This window comes from Triticum dicoccoides, chromosome 2A, assembly GCF_002162155.2.
Source record: "Triticum dicoccoides isolate Atlit2015 ecotype Zavitan chromosome 2A, WEW_v2.0, whole genome shotgun sequence".
Lineage (NCBI taxonomy): Eukaryota > Viridiplantae > Streptophyta > Magnoliopsida > Poales > Poaceae > Triticum > Triticum dicoccoides.
Genome location: NC_041382.1, coordinates 17,717,352 through 17,736,436, shown reverse-complemented (window position 1 = coordinate 17,736,436; position 19,085 = coordinate 17,717,352). Strand labels below are relative to the sequence as shown.

Genomic DNA, 19,085 nt, shown 5'->3' with positions numbered 1-19,085 from the left:
CATTGGACCCGGCGGTCCTCCTCGAAGGAGGCCGCCGATTTCTCTTCAGACACTTCCGGTGAGGTAACCTTTGCTCTCTTGTTGTTTGAACTGTTAGTTGGAGAAGACTGCTCTCCTCCATCTTCCCCCAGACCCTGAGTCAGCGCCAATGTACCCAGGTTGGTTTTGTTTTGTTCCTCCCCAACTTCCAGCTCCATGGCCAACCTTTTCCGAGCCGCTGGACCCACCTGCATACTACTGGTACCATGCTTCGACGGACTAGACGCCGTGTCAGCTAAATCTGGGTCCATAGTCTTGGCCACTTCCTTTTCCTTCATTGACGAACGCTGAAACTGCTTCTGATCAGAACTATGACCAGCCTCATCCTGCCTGCTTTTGTTCGGCCCATCGGCATAAAGCCAGGATCCAAATTTCTTCTCTTTCTCCTCATGAACCCCGGAGCCACACTCCTTAAAATTGTGCCCAATAAGACCACAGACGCCGCAGAAACGAGCTAATTTTTCATAGCGAACTAAGAACACTTGCCTCTCCTTTCCTCTGACAATGCTAACAAACTTTGTGAGGGGTTTTTGGATATCATGCCGAACCCTAACCCTCACATAATCGCCACGTGTATTCCCGTTCAGCCTCATCTCTAGGATATCACCGGAGTTCCTTAACAAAGATTCCACTATATTCTTCTTACAAAAACCCTCAGGTAGCTTGTGAATTTGGAGCCAAATCGGCATAAACAGCATCAGCACCTCCTCCACCTTCGTGAACCCATCATACGGTGCCATGAGCACCACCATATTCCTGAAGAGCCATGGCCCTTGATCCACCATGCGTTCCCAATCACCAAGGCACTCTGCCTGCACTACGAAGACGTTTGGTCCGACGGGTCTGAACCTCACGGGCTTCGCCATGTTCCAAGCAGCACACATATCCTTGTAGAACGCCGTCGGGCTAAAGGTTTTTGCCGTATGAACCCTAGCAAGGGCCAGCCAGCGTACGCCTTCGTTAACCGCCGGATCGTCCTCTTCAATCACCAAATCATCAAAGTCTACATCTTCCAGGTGGAGTTGTTCCATGAAATCACCAAGATCTGAAGCCTTGGCCTTGGCGCCGCCGCCGCCGCCACTACTGGTTCCGGACAGAGCATCGGCCGCCGGATCCATCGTTCCTTGGAGAGGCGTCACACCCGACCCACCAGGGTGAGGGGCGTACGACGAGATCATGCGAACCCTACGAGGGAGGTTCGTCGATCGGTAGGAGGACTCTCAGGCGATGGGATCGCCAGAGAGGAGACAAACCCTAGCCTTGGCGTAGGGGAAAGAAAACTCGAACTATGCTTTGGTCACTTGAACTCATGCATGATGTAACTGGGTGGTACTTACATTCACTGTCGTTTTCTAATGGTAACATATCGGCTATACAATACAATGATAGTACCGTGTGCTCGCCGGATATGCTGTAGTACATATATATTCCCCCTCGATCTGACCAGAAGAGGCATCTCTGATTTGAACGGCCGGACATGCCGGAGCACATCGCGCTTGTGCTCATGTGCTCCAGATCTGTGCTCGTAGTTGCTTGTTTTCTTCGTGTGCTTTGTGTACGTACGCATGTGCTCCAGATCTCCCCCGTTGTGCTGGGACACGACTCATGATAATTTTCTTGTATGGTTTACCGAAGCACGCTCGTGCTCCACGCAGCATGCTTGTCACACACTCAGGCTAACATGGCCTCCCTTAAGAGCATCTCCAACAGGTGCTGCAAAAGACGTGCCCGCGTGATAAAATTTGGGTTTAGCGCGCGCCGGCTGATTCCGCGCGCTTCAGCGGTGGCGGGAAGTTACCGCGCGCAGGAAGCGTTTACACGCACGCGGGAGAAAGCGGCACGCGGCGCGGTAGATTTGGCGCGCCGCTTCGTGCGCGCCTATAAAATGCCGCGCTCGCCACGCGCACAGATACAGCCACGCGCCCTCCCCTCGCAACCTCGCCGCTTCGCCGCTTCGCCGCTTTTCGTGCCACCACCGCGCCACCATGCCGCCGCGCCGCCGGGGTTCGTCGGGCTACCGCGGCGTCCGCGAGCGCCCCAACGGCTGGTACTCCGCCGAGATCCGGTCCGGCGACGTCCGGCTCGGCCTCGGGTCGTTCCGGAGCGCGTACGAGGCGGCCCGCGTGTACGACGCGACGGCGTGGCGGTTGGATAGGCCCCGGACGCAGATGAACTTCCGGGACGTCTTCACGCGCGAGCAGGCGCAGCGCGTCGCCCCTCCGCCGCGTCTCATCACCGACGTGGACCGTGCCGACCACACTGGGCACTGCCGCCGCCTCCTCATCGCCGAGGAGGACGAGCGAGCCATGGCGGAGTGGCGCCGTCGCCACCCGGAGGATGTAGCCGACGAGCGTGCCTACTGGGCGGAGAGGACGGCAAGGCGCCGCGCAGAGCGGGCGGACCGGCGTCGGAAGGCATTGGCGAATGCGCAGTGCGACATCGTTTCAGCAGGTGGGAGGTCGATCTTCACGTCAGACGATGAACGTTGGGACGACATTTGGCTCGATACCTCGGACAACACCGACGAGGATGATGATGGTGGTAGCGATTTGGAGTAGTTTCTATCTAGTATGCCGTAGTAGTTTCTATCTAGTTGCACCGTAGTTCTATCTATCTATGTTTTCGAACTATCTATCTAGTTGCACCGATGTAAAATACCTTTGTATCGTTTTTTTATCTATGCAATTTATCTTTATTTTTTATCTATGCAATTTATCTTTATTTTTATGCTTTCGAAAATGTTGTCGCGCGCGCTGCTGGAGCGGCGCACGCGCGCTGCATTTTAGCGCGGCTGCTGGAGCCAGCGCTGCGCGCCGTGCCAAATCAGGCGGTGCGCGCGGCAAATCGCCTGTTGGAGATGCTCTAATATACACAGTATACAACGCCAACCCACAAAACACACACTATCGAGCTCAGATTCACGTTCTCGATAGTGTCCACCGCTCATCCGGCGACCAAAATGGAAGGCGGCGGTGTCCAGATCGTCTCCCGACGCATGGTCAAGCCGGAGTACCAGAAGAGCTCACGGGCGCCGGAGCCCGAGACCGTCCACCTGACGCCATGGGACCTGCAGCAGCTCCCCGTGGACTACGCCCAGAAGGGCGTCCTACTGCCCAAGCCTCCGGCCGGTGGCGCGCACGCCGTCGAACACCTCGCCTCGTCCTTCACGCGCGCCCTGGCCCGCTTCTACCCCCTCGCCGGCCGCTTCGCCGTCGCACCGGTGGCCAAGGACGGCGATGGGAAGTCACCGGGCCTGACGATCTCGCTCCGCTGCAGCGACGAAGGCGCCGAGTTCGTCCACGCCGCGGCGCCCGGGGTCACCGTCGCTGACCTCACCGGCACGGTCTGCATCCCGCGTGTGGTCTCTTCCTTCTTCCCTCTCAATGGAACGGTCAGCGCGGACGCCGTCGTGGACCCCAGCCTGCCCGTCCTGGCCGTGCAGGTAACCGAGCTCGCCGACGGCCTCTTCGTCGCCATGTCGCTCAACCACGGCGTCGCCGATGGGACCACGTTCTGGGATCTGTTCAACGCATGGTCGGAGATCAGCCGCAACGGCGGCGACGCCAACGGAGATATCTCCACGGTGCCCCCACCACCCAAGAGGTGGTTCATCGAGGGCTGCACCGTGCCGATCCCTCTCCCCTTTGCCAAGGCGGACGACATCCCCAGGCGGTTTGAGTACCCGCCGCCGGTGTATGAATGCTCGATCCATTTCTCCCCGGAGAGCGTGAAGAAGCTGAAGGCGAAAGCGAACGCTGAGATGGCCGCCGGCACGGCCACCATCTCCTCGTTGCAGGCCGTGGTCGCGCACCTGTGGCGGGCTACGTGTCGGGCCCGGGGGCTCGCGCCGGACCAGGAGACCACGTGCTTGCTCGCCGTCGGATGCCGGACGCGCCTGAAGAGCATGCCGCCGGTTTACGTGGGCAACGCGGTGTCGAGCGCCGCCGGCAAGGCCGCGGTCGGCGAGATTCTGGGAGACGACCGGCTGGGTTGTGCGGCGTGGCTTCTGAACCGGGCCGTGGCTGCGGTCGACGAGGCGTGCGTGAGGGAGAAGCTCGCGGCGTGGCACGCAAACCCCAGCTTCAGGTGCTTGGCCGAGCGTTTTCCTCCTGAGACGGTGGTGGTCACCGGCTCGACGCGGTTCGACGTGTACGGCAACGACTTCGGGTGGGGCAGGCCGGTGGCCGTCCGGAGCGGCGCCGGGAACAAGCTGGACGGGTATGTCACGGTTTACGAGGGCGGAGCGGACGGCGGAGGGAGAGGGGGCATGGAGCTGCAGGTGTGCCTCGCCCCGGACGTGCTCGCCAGGCTCGTCGCCGACGAAGAGCTGATGAAGCCGTGGGTCTAGGACTATGACTTGGAGATTTGCATGTATCCAGTTGGTCAGTCAGTCAATTGTGTGTGCAAGTTTCGATCGGTTTGTTGTACTTCTGTTGTTCCATTTCCACATTTGCTAGTACAGACAGTATTGTTATTTCCACATCCAATCTGGGCTGGAGCTCATACCATGTACTCCAAGGCAGCATGGCCTAACCTATTAATTCAGTTCTCTCCTAAACTTGTGCGCCTGCACTTTCTGCATATAGGCCGGCCATCACACTTTTTATCTCTAGCACACTGCCCAAAATGCTCCATCCTCCAAGAGAAGTGGATTCTTTCTAGAAAAGTCTCAGAATATGGACTGTGGCTTGACGCACATGGGTTGATGGTGTAGCCTAAAACACATGTAATTGCTAGGATTACGGAAAAATGGTGAAATAACACATGATTGATTTCAATCGCAACCGCAGCCCCCCACATCTCTGCTGCAACCGTCCCACTCATTTCTCGGGCCTCCTTCTATTGGAGTGACGGCTAGATGCCGAGGGTTCGTGGTGGGAACGAGCGGTGCGCCTCCTAGATCCACCAGACAACAACAGAGGGTGCCCCGTGACGGCGGATGAGCCACGCGTGCAGGGCTCCGGCGCAATCACCCAAAAAGGGATGCGCAGTGGCGAGATGTAGTGAGGACGTGTGATGGGGAATGGAGACGATAGACGATGAGAGAGCGCCGGCCAGTGGGTGGAGGAAGTAGGCTGCGTTGCGGTTCGTTCAGCCGGCACCTCCCCTCAGCGAAGGCGTGCGTGCTGCCGATGTGGCGGGTGAACGTGCGCCAAGATTCGTGTTTTCGATCCATTGGCCATAGGTTAGTTCGTTGGGAATGTCAAAAAAAAAAAAAACTGACGTTCTGCAGATAACATTTCCGTTTCTTTTTCTTTTCTTTTGAGTCTGTGGGTTTAAAAATCTATCTATTTCCAATTTTGTTCTACTTTTAGTGTTGGTTTCATTGCACAAAAGTAGTAGTAACATGTCAGTTGTTCAGCAATTTCCAACTCTCAGCTATGGCGTCGGCCGGCGGCAACCCGCTGGTCCTCCCGGCCGTCCTCCACCTCCGCCGGTCAGACGCCGACTTCACCGCCGCGCTGCGCGAGCGGTTCCGCGTCCTCGACTTCTTCTCCTCCGGCGAGCACCTCCCGGCCTTCCTCGCCGCGGCCGCGGCCGCGCCGGAGCCCCCGCGCGCCGCGGTCGTCGTGGGCGGCGGCTCCGTGCGCGTGGACGCCTCGTTCCTGGAAGCCGTCCCCTCCCTCCGCTGCGTCCTCACCACGGGCGCCGGGATCGACCACATCGACCTCGCCGAGTGCGCGCGCCGCGGCGTCGCCGTCGCCAACTCCGGGGAGGTCTTCTCCACCGACGTCGCGGACTACGCCGTCGGCTTGCTGCTCGACGTGCTCCGGCGCGTTTCGGCGGCGGAGCGGTACGTCCGGCGCGGGTCCTGGCCGGTGCAGGGCGACTATCCCTTCGGATCCAAGGTCCGGTTCTTGACTTCTTGGCCTGTTGAGCTTAGGCATACCTTGACACTATTTTGTTTCTGATTCTGCCAATGTTCTTCGGCAAAACTATCTTAGTAGAAATTAACCTGTCTGAGAGGAATTCAGAGACAATTCTTTTTTGAATAATTTGGGTTGAATTCAGAGACCATATAGTGTCAATATAGTCCTTGTTAATAAGATTCTCAAATGTGGCAAATTAACCTCCTTTGCCAGTTTCTGAAGGAGAAGGATGAATAAAGCTTTACCTTTGTGAGCAAATTAAAACAAGCATTATTTTGTGGCTGAGCAGACCGTCCACAAACTGAATTAGGGGTTGACAATGTGCATTTATTGTTACTCCTCTCAGATCCACTTCCATTTTGTCACTTTCTTGAAGGTTAACATCAACATCACAAACCCAACAGTTAGCTATCCTGTTGACGTCCTAATATTTCCAATACGAAAATCAACCCAAATCCATTGCATAGGTCTGTAACACATCATCATCGGTCCAAACCGCTGCAGACACTGAACTGAATATTTCAGAAGGCGTCGGCAGCAGCACCCTTGCTGCTTAACCGCTTCTATGACTCTACACATTAGGAAACTCAGGTTGGAAATCGAGGGCGATTACAGTGTAATGCGAGAGAGAAAGAGGGAATGTCTCTCCAGTCTTAATTAGCAATATAATGCTACAAGCGTCATATGAGTATATATCGATTAGACATTCGAGTATGAATTACACAAACTCCTTGTCATATATCCAGGCGCTGAATTAGCCAGCACATTCATCCTGTTATGAATTGAAGGTTGCATTCTTCTGTATGTTCTCTGCTCGGTTGATCTCATTTCCTTATTTTTTTTGTAGCCTAAGACCTATTAGTGTGCAACGCTGCTACTGCTACTGCTTCCGCCAGCTCCATATCGACTTATGTTTTAGTGATTGCATCCACAATTCGTGCACTTCTGTGGCTCGAAGGCATGTTTTTCCTTTTCCTTATTCCTTTTGGCACTAATAAAAACTAAAACAGTATTTTTTTTTGGGTGTTATTTTGATGATCTCAGCCTGGCGGCAAGCGTGTTGGCATCATCGGCTTGGGGAACATCGGCTCACGGGTTGCAAAGAGGCTTGAAGCCTTGGGCTGCATCATCCACTACAACTCGAGAAAACCAAAGGACTCGGTCTCTTACAAATACTTCCCAAATGTTCATGATCTTGCAGCTGAATCCGACGTGCTCATTGTCGCATGCGCACTGAACAAGGCGACGCGGCACATCGTGGACAAGGATGTGCTGGAGGCCCTCGGAAAGGGCGGTGTGGTCATCAACATCGGCCGAGGAGCAAACATCGACAAGGCGGAACTGGTCATTGCACTCAGGGAGGGGAAGATAGCAGGCGCGGGCCTTGACGTCTTTGAGCATGAGCCCAAGGTGCCGGCAGAGCTGTTCTCCATGGACAATGTGGTTCTGTCGCACCATGTGGCGGTGTGGACGGAGGAGTCCAGGTCGGACCTGCGCGCTCACACCATTGGCAACCTTGAAGCCTTCTTCTCTGGTCAGCCGTTGCTCACTCAAGTGGATGCTGATTCTCTAGTGCAGTGAACGCAAGTCAGGTCACTCATATCAGATATATTGGAAGTGATGAACTGATGATGCTGATGCTGATTCTCTAGTACAGATTGCCGCAAGTCCCTACCTAAACAAAACATGCAAATCAGGGAGAAGACGTTCCATGGGAAAGTACAAATGATGCAGCTCCAGGAAACTAAGCAATGACCAGTATCCTTACTTTTTAGTCTTTGAATTTGCTAATACTCCCTCTGTTCACCAACATAGGACGTTTTAGACTGACCACGCAAGTCTCTAAAACGTCTTATATTTATAAACAGAGGAAGTAGTGTATATAAAGGCGAATAGCATTCCTCCCACAAAGATGCTGCTACTTGTGTGTCTCATTTTTCTCTCTAGATCTCTTTTCTTGAAAAGTAAAAATTATATATTGGGTTGCTTGTGTCGATTGCAGTGTCCTGCCCATTTCCTAAATAAATTTCACTTTGCCATATCCTGTGTTTTATAACCAAAATCATATGTTGCATTTGCCTCATATTGTATTTTATAACCTTCATTTGTTTTTATTAGTTTCTGAGTTGCGACTAAAATATGCCTAACATAAATATATGGTAAATCCATAAAACATTATATTATAAATTATTTTAGAAATATGTTAGAATCCTTGTTTTTAACAAAAGTAAAACACATTGTGGCGTTCAAGGCAGCATTGTGGCGTGCCCTTATGGGATTTCCATGTTCTTGTTAAGTGTAAACTGGTATAAAACTCAACTGACAAAAGAGAGCTGTGACTCTCCAAGGGCGAGGATTTCTCGCTCAGAAATATGTACAGGCCAATTGGGATGAATGGTGGACTTATGATCAGGCACAGGATGAAGGTTAGGTGGTTGCTGCCCAAGCAGCAGATTCTGAACCCTGCCTGGTTCTGCTCCTTCCCGGCAAAACTGTGCCATTTCAGAAATAATTGTAGGATAAGTTTTGCAAATTGCTTCTGGTTCATTGCTCAAGGAGAACAAGGGTAGAGTGATATGTTCCTAAGTCCATGAAGGTACATTGTGCGCGTGGTCACCATTCACTCAATTGTTCCCAAGTCCTGGCCAACTTCCCCCCTAGTTCGTGATGGCATTGCTCAAGACACGTGCTGGACCTTGGATCAAAAGAAGTGTTGTAACCATGTGTCGCTATATGGATGACGGGATTTCACGATGTTAGTCAGCGTGTGGTATGTTCTTGCTGTTTATAAGCCATTCAACCTTAGCATTTGAATAAATTTATGGTTCTGTGCAAGATATAGAAGCCAGAAGAATGGTATTTTATTGTCGAGGATGTTGTATTTAACAAGGCGCCTTGAATTTTTTATTGCTACTGGAATGAAACACAACCTCTCCACGAAATTAAGCTGCTTGATGGGCCTTGATGATGAGAGGAGGAGGAAAGCCGCCCCCTTTTGCGGTAGAGTGGGCAGCATCGCTTTCCCTGCTGTAGCTAGGACACCATTCGGAAGAAGAAACAACACAAGAAAAATAAAAAGCAGGATCAACGGATTCTTGCCATCCGAGAGCTAACTGAGCTGTAGGGCTTCGAGGTAAGGGTTCATGCTTGAAGACAAGCAATTGACATCTCAAATGTTGACACCTTTTTTTAGGAAGTACTCCCTCCGTCTAAAAATATTTGTCATTAAAATGGATTAAAAAGGATGTATCTAGAACTAAAATACATCTAGATACATTCCTTTTTATTCATTTTGATGACAAGTATTTCCGGACAGAGGGAGTATCACACACAGTTGCTTAAAGAATATATAAACAAAGCTTTGCCTTTGTGGAGTGTAGTTAAAGTTTTTAACTCTCTTCTTTTTTGTGAGAGAAATGAAAGTTCTGAAGTCTAGTAGGTGTTGAAAAAGAAAGATAATCAGAAAAGGAGAGTGAGGTGGCCACCGTGGCTTGGTTACCAGTGGTTGCAACTCTCGAGCTCGCAACCATGGCGGCAGCTAGCGGCAAGCCTGCCGTCCTGCTGCTCCGCCCCGTGGACGCGCCCTTCGCCGCCGCGCTGCGCGACCGCTTCCGCGTCCTCGACCTGTACGCGCCGGGGCAGGCCCTCCCGGCCCTGGCCTTCGTCGCCGCGGCCGCCGCCGTGCCGGAGCCCCCGCGCGCCACGGTCATCTGGGGCGGCGTGCGCGTGGACGCCTCGTTCCTCGACGGCGCCCCCTCCCTCCGCTGCGTCGTCAGCACGGCCGCGGGGCTCGACCACATCGACCTGGCCGAGTGCGCGCGCCGCGGCGTCGCCGTCGCCAACTCCGGGGAGGTCTACTCCGCCGACGTCGCCGACCACGCCGTCGGCCTGCTGCTCGACGTGCTCCGCCGCGTGTCGGCGTCCGAGCGGTACGTCCGGCGCGGGTCCTGGGCGGCGCAGGGGGACTATCCTCTCGGATCTAAGGTCCGGCTGTTTGCTTGCTTCCTGAATTTCTCCGCTGTTAATAATTCCCAACAGCGGCCAATCCAAATCCATTTCGTCGTGCAATCGCATAGCAGATCTGTACTCCATATTATCATCATCAGTACGCAAACCAACATGCCAAATGATGACAGTTGACTTGTTAGCTTTTCTCCTCAGTACATTATTTATCATCCAAACATTGCTGGCAGGTACACTAGAGAACAGACATTATTTATCATCTAAAGATTGGCGTTTTAAATGATTATCTCTTGTTAAGATTCTGTTATGGATCAGACAACCACAAGAATACATGTACTTTACGAGGCACACAAATTTTGCGAGAATATTCCACCAAAATTAACAATGTTATAAAAGGACCGGGCAAGGAAGATATCAGCAGGTTCATATAACCAAATCGGCTTATCTGACATATCGGGCAGGGTAATGTTCACTACTCCACATGCTCACTAGTCTCTCATCAACACATCTACAATACAATTTCAAATTCACAGCATCCCATGCCTGGGCCAAAGAATTGTTCAGCTTTTCTTATTATTACTATTCTGTATCATCTGTACCAATTGATGTGCGGCACTGCTACTGCTTCTCCATAATTCCATACGATTTACTGATTGCGTCCTGAATTTGCGCACATCTTCATACTCTCGTCAGTCATTCAGTAATTGACACCGTGTTTGGCTATGGCGCAAAGGCATCTTTTTCTTATTCATTTTGGCACTAATAAAAATTTAAATAACATTTTTTGTGTTAACTTGATGGTCTCAGCTTGGTGGCAAACGTGTTGGCATCATCGGCTTGGGGAACATCGGCTCACGGATTGCAAAGAGGCTTGAAGCTTTCGGCTGCATCATCCACTACAACTCGAGAAAACCTAAGGATTCGGTCTCTTACAAATACTTCCCAAATGTCCATGATCTTGCTGCTGATTCAGACGTGCTCGTTGTCGCATGTGCACTGAACAAGGCGACGCGTCACATCGTGAACAAGGATGTGCTGGAGGCCCTAGGAAAGGGCGGTGTGGTCGTCAACATCGGCCGAGGAGCAAACATCGACGAGGCCGAACTGGTCATTGCACTCAGGGAGGGAAAGATTGCAGGCGCGGGCCTTGACGTCTTTGAGCACGAGCCCAAGGTGCCCGCGGAGCTGTTCTCCATGGACAATGTGGTTCTGTCACGCCACGTGGCGGTGTTGACGGAGGAGTCCAGGTCGGACCTGTGTCTGCACACCATTGGCAACCTTGAAGCCTTCTTCTCCGGTCAGCCATTGCTCACTCCGGTGCATGCTGATTCTCTAGTGCAGTGAACGTGAGTTAGCAAATCTGCACCACAACTTTTGTTGGGTGCGGAGTATGTGCAGATGTGTGACACGGTGCCTGCTGCTCCATTTACACGGACACGCATTGCAGGAGCTGATACCAGTGAGGTCTCTGCTCACCATGAAAAAAGAAAAGTTCACAACATAGATGAACATGCAAGGCAAACCACTGCAGAAATCAGAAATAGTGCCAACAAAAGTAATGGAGTTGCTTCTTCTAGTACTACTCTCTGTTTGGCCTTCTGTTGCCGTTGTACACTTTTTTTCACATGAACATTCAGAACACAAGAAGCAAATTTGTGCAGCATTCCCAACACATGAACATTCTGTTGTCGTGAGCACATTATTTCTCGCAGACTGAAGTTCATTCAGGCCGATCGCAGACCAATTATATCCAGATAAATAAATGGTGCTCTTGTTTCAGAGCTGCACAGGGCTGAGCAGTGGCTTCCCTGCGAAGAAGGCGTCGAGGTTGGCGGCACGGCGACGAGCTTGATCGTGCTGCGGATGGACTCCGGCGTGGCCACGGCCCTGTGGCCCGACAGCACCATGTTGTCCATGGAGAAGAGCTCAGGCGGCACGGACCACGCCGCATGTGCTTGGCTTCCATCCCCAACCGTAAGCCTCCCGTTTCTCTACCTCTCCCGCGGACTGCTCGCCGGAGGTGAGTGGTCGCGCCAGCCATGCCTGCGCCCATGACTATCGACCTCAACGCCACACCTGTGGCCGGCGGGTTGTCCACCGGGGGCCAAAGGAAAAATAGATGAACATGCAAGGCAAACCGCTGCAGAAATCAGAAGCAGTGCCACCAAAAGCAGTGGGGTTTCCTTCTAGTACTACTCTCTGCCTGGCCTTCTGTTGCCATTGTACACTTTTTTCAGATAAACATTCAGAACACAAGAAGCAAATTTGGGCAGCATTCCGCTTGCTGGTTGCAGATTGCAGTTCATTCAGGCCGATTAATCACCAGAGCACAACAGTGGATGATCGCAGACCAATTTTATCCAATCAATCAATGGTGCTCTTGTTTCAGAGCTGTGCGGGGCTGAGCAATGGCTCCCTGCAAAGAAGGCATCGAGGTTTGCAGCGACAAGCTCGATCGTGTCGCGGATGGACTCCGGCGTGGCCACACCTTGGACGTTGACAGGCTCTCTCTCTCAAGGTGCGATTGCATGACAAAAAGTGGAGTATATCTTATTGTTTCTTTTTCATAAAATATCTCACTATTTTAGCCTATTTATTACTCCCTTTATAAATACATATAAGAGCATTTAGATCACTAAAGTAATGATCTAAATGCTCTTGTATTTCTTTACGGACGAAGTACTGATTCTTCGTCAAATATGGCAAAGAAACGCCATCAGGTGTGTTTTCACAGAGGTCGCCATCACATGACAACGCCAACACACGTGCGGTAGAATACAATGCAAACTTAACAGTGGTAGATTTTTTTCATGACCAAGATAAATGGAGAATGAGTGATCATGCGCTGGCCTATGAGCATGATCATTCTTTATAATCGGTGAGCACGATGGCGCTCACCGTGTTCTCGACTGGCGAAATTGCAGGGTTGTATGGTGCTTGATTCTTTCGGGCCTCACCGTGGACTGTGATATTCTCTCAAATTTGATTGCTTGACAAATGTGGAGTATAGTATATCTTATTATTTCCATTTGGTGCCGTTACTCAATGGTTTTCTTGTTGAGGTCTATCCCGTAGGGGTAGTCAATTTGGATGAATGTTTGATTCCTAGGTTTCATCATAAACGTAACTGGTTACTTTCAATCATGTAAATCAATAGCTCATATATAACACAACGATCTCAACAACAAACAGAGTATATGTAGCACAGAGGAAAGACACGCGCCTACTCTTCTAGTTTTACAAACCTCATACAGCAGAATACAGTGCAAACTTGGGTGTAGCAGCAACAGTAGTAGATTATTTCATGACGAAGACAAATGGAGAATGAATGATCATGCACTGGCCTAGGCAGTGATAGGGATGCTATGGAGGACGACAGTCTCCACAGTGAGGCCGGGGCCGAAGCCGAAGAGAACGCCCCAATCCATTCCCTCGCCGGTTGTGGTGTGGCCATCCTCGGCGGAGCGTTTGCGCATTTCGTCCATGATGAAGAGCACGCAAGCGCTTGACATGTTGCCATATTCGGAGAGGACATGCCTGGTGGCGCGCATCCGTTCCTTGTTCAGGTTTACCTTGGCCTCCACCATGTCAAGGATTGCCGGCCCGCCGGGGTGCGCCATCCAAAATACAGAGTTCCAGTCATCGATGCCCAATGGCTTGAAGGCGTCCTCCAGGGCGCGCTCGATGTTCTTGGAGATGAGCCCGGGCACATCCTTGAGGAGGTGGAAGGTGAGGCCGACCTCCCGGAGGTGGCCGTCGATGGCGCCCTCTGAGTCCGGCAGAATGGTCTGGCTCGCGGACACCAGCTGGAACAAGGGGTGCTCGATGGACTCGTCCGGGTCTGCGCCGATGATTACCGCGGCCGCACCGTCGCCGAAGAGCGCCTGACCTACTAGTGAGTCGAGGTGGGACTCATGCGGTCCGCGGAAGGTCACCGCGGTGATCTCCGAGCAGACCACGAGCACGCGCGCGCCGCGGTTGTTCTCAGCGAGGTCCTTGGCCAGGCGAAGCACGGTGCCGCCGGCGAAGCAGCCCTGCTGGTACATCATGAGGCGCTTCACGGAGGGGCGCAGGCCGAGCATCTTGGTGAGCTGGTAGTCGGCCCCCGGCATGTCGACGCCGGAGGTGGTGCAGAAGACAAGGTGGGTGATCTTAGAGCGCGGCTGGCCCCACTCCTTGATGGCCTTCTGCGCCGCCGCCTTCCCGAGCTTGGGGACCTCGACGACGACGATGTCCTGGCGCGCGTCCAGGGATGGCGCCATGTAGGCGCACATGTTGGGGTTGTCCCGCAGGATCTCCTCCGTGAGGTGCATGTACCTCTTCCTGATCTGGGACTTGTCACCTGAAAATGAAATGAAGCAATTGTTTTGTTTGTTTGTTAGGTCGCGTGTTCGTCCGAGAGAAGGCATAAAAGAGACGGCAAAGAATGATGGAATGGAATTGGTTGGACTTACACATCCGCTTGAACTTGTCCTTGAGGTCGGCCATGTGATCGCTCTTGGTGATCTTGAAGTAGTAGTCCGGGTAGTCGGCCTGGTACACGCAGTTCGCCGGCGTCGCCGTGCCGATCGCCAGCACCGTTGCCGGCCCCTCCGCCCGCTGCGCCTTCCTCACCTCCTCCACCGTCATCGTCGCCGCCGCCATCGATCTCTACCTGTACGTACAAGTACGTAGCAGCGGCCGAGTAGCTAGCTCAGCAGTGGCCGGCTGGAGGCGGAGATGAGTGTGAGAGATCGATGCTGGCCGTACTGGTTTGGTGTGGTGATACGAGTGTGGGGAAAGGGATGTATACTCGGCGGGAGACGTGATTTGGTCAGGTGGACGGGAAGACGGAGGGCCACGAATGCCGGGGGGAGGAGAGATGGGTGCTGCGTGCGACACGTCTACCGTCAGGCCAAGTGGGAGTTAGTAGTTGGGTCGCTTGGCTTTCCGCCTCCCCAAATTGCACGCACTCGTGTGCTTTGATCTGTCCAGACAGTTGCACCGGCTCGTGCTTGACAGGACTCGCCAATTGTTTCTCTTGAAGGCCCGACAGGATTTCAAGGTTCTGTGGGTGAGGCGACCAGGAAACGAAGAGAGGGGTGAAAATAGATGCCTTTGCCTCCAACCTCATTAGTGCATGCTATGCTTATTTGTAGCACATGTAGATGAGTTTCATCGTTCTTCTACATAATGCATGTATGTAGTCGATGATCACCATGTAGAATTCATGCACGCTATTTACTATCCAATATACTTTCATGTGTAACTAATCCCCATGATCTATTCCATAGTATTCTACATAAGATCCTACACACATGCCCATATGTTTTGTTTGTTGATCTTACTTTGTTTTGTTTAGACTTCTCGTTGTACGCTTGCTGACTTTTGCGTATACTGTGTGGCGTATGGACGAAGGAGGAGACGAGGGTACTAGTACTACGACGAAGAAGTAGGAGGTGCCCATCAAGCAGTCATGCCACCCCCATCCCTCGTCCTATATTTTTTTTTCCAGATACATGTGTTTACAAACATGCATGTAAACTTGCTTTGAGTCAAAATATTATACTGATTAGTACACCTTTTCATCGAATACAATGCCATGCTCTTATACCCTGTTCGTTTTCACCATAAACTTGAGTAGTTATTAACTCTTAGCAATGCTTAGACTCGATCATCACCTAATAAATTGATGGTATTGTGTTCCATCTTACTGAGATTATTATTCACAATTGGTTAGTTGAAAAGTCCAAAACTTGTTGTTGTGGATTAAACTTGCACGACAAGTGTTAATCAAAATTACTATGAGTGAAACATTACACACATGTTGAATGGTAATCTCAACATCAAGATTTGACTTACACTTGTGACACAAGTTTAGTCCAAAAAACAAGTTTTTGACTTTCTCAACTAAGCAATGATGAATGATAATCTCAACAAGATGGAACACAGTGCCACCAATTTATTAGAGCATCTCCAGCCGTTCGGCCCCCCAGGGCGCCTAAAAAGAGCGGCTTGGGGACGAACCGGCGCTAGATTGGCCCCTGGGGCGACCTAGCTCGCAATCACGCCCCCAGGACGCGGCAATTTCGAATTTGGTCGTTCCCGCTCAAAAGACGCCACAAGCCCGGCGATCACAGGACACAGTTCGGCGATTGGATAAATAGTCCGGCTTACAAAAAAATGAGCGCCACAAGTCTGGACGCGTGCGCAAAGCATCACTAGGCGGGGTCGGCCTCCGGCGTCAGCGTAGTTAGCGTGCGCGGGCTAGGCGGTGTCGGAGCTGCTTCTATGCTGGGCGGCATCAGCGCGGCTTCGGTGCTGCTGGGTGTCGTGGAGGCATCAACACTCGGGCTTGGCGGCGTGGGCGCGGGAGTTGGCGGTGCCGTCGTCATCAGCTGGTTCAGAATGAGGCCGCGCTCCGCCATGTACCACGCCTTGAGCTGCTCGTCGTTGCTCTGGAGTATGTCCGCCCCGCCCATCAGAAAAGCCATATCAGTGTTCCTCTTCTTCGCGATGACGGTGGTCCGGAGCATCTCGAGCTTGACGGCGCTGTTCGTCATCAACGCCGACCACCGTGCCTCGATCTTCTCTTCACGCAGGGCGGCCCGGGCCTGTGTGTCGGCGAGGCAGTGTTCGATGGACTCCTGCACTCGCACGGTTGCCGCGTCGGCGTGTTTCCCCTTCTTGGCCCCTTTGATGCCGTCCAGCCGCCCTTCTGACGCGCCAGCCGTTGGCGCGTCCGTCTTGTAGGTCTCCTTGGCCTTGTCGAGGGTGCGCCGGACTTCCGCCCACTTCTCGCACTTGTCGATCCCCTTGTAGATGTGGAGGTACTTGAAATCTTGGTCGCTGTTGCCCAGGCAATACAAGGCGAACATGCGCAGCAGCTGCGCCGAGAAACAAACAGTTGGCGGGCGCATACGGCGAAGAGAAGCAGGAGACCGGCGTGCCATACCTGATCCTCAACGTTGGCGCCACTCTCCGGGCGAGCCGCGATCTCCTCGACGATCCCATGCCATTTCTTGCACGCCGCCTAGATGAGCCCCCAATGGTTCGCCATTTCCTTCGACCCGCGCTGCATGTAGACGCCTTTAAAGTAGGGGTCGACAAGCTTGCGCTCGTCGAACTCAGCCGTGATGCGCTCCCAGTACGTCTCGATGCTCTGGTTCATGTCGGTGGTCGGGTCGAGGCAGATGACTTTCCACGCTTCGGCGAGGCATTCCTGTTCCTTGGATGTCCACTTGATGCGCGGCTTGCCGGTCCTCGCCGCCCCTTCTTCTTCTTGCGCCTCCTCACCGGAACAGTCGCCGGCTCCTCCTCCTCCTCCTCGCCATACTCGAGCTCGACGTCCATGCCGCCACTGAGGTCCATTGTGTCGTCCTGGGTAGCGAACCCGGGGACGCCGCGGCCGAGCTTGCCGCGATGATGTCGTCCATGTCGGTGTCGATCTCGTCAGTGTCGCCGAGGTGCTACATGGAAGCTTGTGAGAAGGGCAGGGCGCCACGGCGGAGAGGGGACGTCGGGGAGGATGCGTAAGCCGACGGTGAGTAGTTGTACGGAGGGTACTGCACGCCGGCGAAGGCGGGCGAGGGCTTGCGTTGGGCCGGGTGTCCATGGGGGAAGGTGATGTTGGGGTTGAACCCACCGTGCGCGTCCCCGTCAGAGTAGCCTGGAGACGACGAGCATCCCCATGGTTGCGGCGACGACGAGAAGCCGGCCGGAGAGCCGACGCTTTGCTATATCCAGGGGGCGTACTGGGCATGGCCGCCGGGTGGATTCATCATCCCCACGCGAGCCGCCTCGGCCTCGGCTTGATCCGTCGCGGCCGCAGCCGCACGCGCCACGTCGTCCCGAGCCTTCTTGGCGATGGCCCTGTTCCGCCGGTCGGCGGTGATAGCCTCCCGGCGCTGAACTTCCACCCTCCAGTCGGCGTTTGGCATGCCCGGTGGCTTGGACGGCGGCGCCTTCGGCTTCCTCTGCTTCGGCTGGGCGACGGTGGCGGTCGCAGTTGTCGCGGCGCGGGGGATCACGTACTTATTCAGCGGCATGGAGGCCGGCTGGGAGGCAAGCGGGAGGGAGGTTGGCGGGAGGAATGGAGAGAATGGGAGTGAAGGGGGGGGGGGAGCGGGAAGAAACAGCGGGAAGAGGCTCTCGACTCGCCGACAGAGTGGCCCCACGCCCCTTTTCGCTTGTGCCGGCGCCCCCAGCGCGCCGGGTTCGGCTCGGGTCCGCCGGCGCCAGTTTCGGCCCAAGCCGCCGAAAAAGGGTCTAGTGGGGACGCGACTGTGCCGATTTTTTGGCGCCGGCGCGGCAGAAACGCCTGGGGTGGGCCTGTTGGGGGCGCGGCTGGAGATGCTCTTAGGTGATGAATCTTGTTTAAGCATCAATAACTACTCAAGTTTATGGTGACAACGAACAGGGTATAAGAGCATGGTATCGTATCCAATGAATGGGTGTACTAATCAAGATTAATATTTTGACTCTAAGCAAGTTTCCATGCACGTTTGTAAAACACGTGTATTTGGACAAAAATATAGTATGAGGGATGGGGGTGGCATGACTGCTTGATGCGCGCCTCCTACTTCTTCTTTTTAGTACCCTCATCTCCTCCTTCGTCTATACGTCGCACAATATACACAAAAATCAACAAGCGTACAACAGAACTCCAAATGAAACACCAAGTAAGATCAAAAAAGAAAACATATGGGCATGTGTGTAGGATATGGCTAGGATCTTATGGAGAAGAATACTATGGAATAGACCAGATTAGTTACACGTGAAAGGATATTGGAAGTAAATAGCATGCATGAATTATACATGGCGAGCATGGACTACATACATGCATTATGTAGAAGAACGATGAAACTCATCTATATGTGCTACGAGTAAACATAGCTTGCACTAATGAGGTTCAAGCCAAAGCCATATTCTTCCATTCATGTACATGATTAGGACATCAAGATCAGGTGTATAGATTATGATGGTGGAATTGCATGCAATGGAAAATTTAAGTATCTTAATGATTTATATGAACTAGGCAAAATAGAGAACAATTTACATAAAAAATTCTGAAGTGTGATTGGTGTGACTAGCTCGTAGAACGGAATTGAGATCCGAAAACTAGAAAAGAAAGTAGACATCTAGAGCTAGATTATGACAAAAGGGTTTTAGGTTTGTCATTCCAAGTCGATCCCATGGATGGTTGCAATACCGGTTTAAATAAATTGGTGGGAT

General features: G+C 52.8%; 4 protein-coding genes across 4 annotated transcripts; 3 read left to right on the top strand and 1 right to left on the bottom strand.

Moving 5' to 3' along the window:
* Nucleotides 1–2,979: 2,979 nt before the first annotated feature.
* On the top strand, nucleotides 2,980–4,515 carry LOC119358676 (uncharacterized acetyltransferase At3g50280-like). The gene has a single exon (XM_037625126.1). It carries the CDS (start codon nucleotides 2,999–3,001, stop codon nucleotides 4,385–4,387), a length of 1,389 nt encoding a protein of 462 aa, XP_037481023.1. The 5' UTR covers nucleotides 2,980–2,998; the 3' UTR covers nucleotides 4,388–4,515.
* Nucleotides 4,516–5,414: 899 nt separating this feature from the next.
* LOC119352831 (glyoxylate/hydroxypyruvate reductase HPR3-like) lies at nucleotides 5,415–7,902 on the top strand. The gene is made up of 2 exons (XM_037619417.1): nucleotides 5,415–5,888; nucleotides 6,954–7,902. The coding sequence occupies exons 1-2, from the start codon at nucleotides 5,421–5,423 to the stop codon at nucleotides 7,488–7,490; spliced, it is 1,005 nt and encodes a 334-aa protein (XP_037475314.1). The 5' UTR covers nucleotides 5,415–5,420; the 3' UTR covers nucleotides 7,491–7,902.
* Nucleotides 7,903–9,369: 1,467 nt separating this feature from the next.
* LOC119352830 (glyoxylate/hydroxypyruvate reductase HPR3-like) lies at nucleotides 9,370–12,551 on the top strand. Its single transcript, XM_037619416.1, has 2 exons — nucleotides 9,370–9,893; nucleotides 10,680–12,551. Exons 1-2 carry the CDS (start codon nucleotides 9,438–9,440, stop codon nucleotides 11,214–11,216), a joined length of 993 nt encoding a protein of 330 aa, XP_037475313.1. The 5' UTR covers nucleotides 9,370–9,437; the 3' UTR covers nucleotides 11,217–12,551.
* A 467-nt stretch (nucleotides 12,552–13,018) lies between these two features.
* Nucleotides 13,019–14,634, bottom strand: LOC119352829 (chalcone synthase 2-like). Its single transcript, XM_037619415.1, has 2 exons — nucleotides 14,327–14,634; nucleotides 13,019–14,214 (listed from the first exon to the last, which is right to left on the bottom strand). The coding sequence occupies exons 1-2, from the start codon at nucleotides 14,514–14,516 to the stop codon at nucleotides 13,217–13,219; spliced, it is 1,188 nt and encodes a 395-aa protein (XP_037475312.1). The 5' UTR covers nucleotides 14,517–14,634; the 3' UTR covers nucleotides 13,019–13,216.
* Nucleotides 14,635–19,085: the final 4,451 nt, after the last annotated feature.

Coding starts and splice junctions, on each gene's coding strand:
- LOC119358676 (XM_037625126.1), top strand. CDS start 2,999: ATGGAAGGCGGCGGTGTCCAGATCGTCTCCCGACGCATGGTCAAGCCG.
- LOC119352831 (XM_037619417.1), top strand. CDS start 5,421: ATGGCGTCGGCCGGCGGCAACCCGCTGGTCCTCCCGGCCGTCCTCCAC. Junction 5,889..6,953: donor ACTATCCCTTCGGATCCAAG/GTCCGGTTCTTG, acceptor TGATGATCTCAG/CCTGGCGGCAAGCGTGTTGG.
- LOC119352830 (XM_037619416.1), top strand. CDS start 9,438: ATGGCGGCAGCTAGCGGCAAGCCTGCCGTCCTGCTGCTCCGCCCCGTG. Junction 9,894..10,679: donor ACTATCCTCTCGGATCTAAG/GTCCGGCTGTTT, acceptor TGATGGTCTCAG/CTTGGTGGCAAACGTGTTGG.
- LOC119352829 (XM_037619415.1), bottom strand. CDS start 14,516: ATGGCGGCGGCGACGATGACGGTGGAGGAGGTGAGGAAGGCGCAGCGG. Junction 14,215..14,326: donor GGACAAGTTCAAGCGGATGT/GTAAGTCCAACC, acceptor TTTCATTTTCAG/GTGACAAGTCCCAGATCAGG.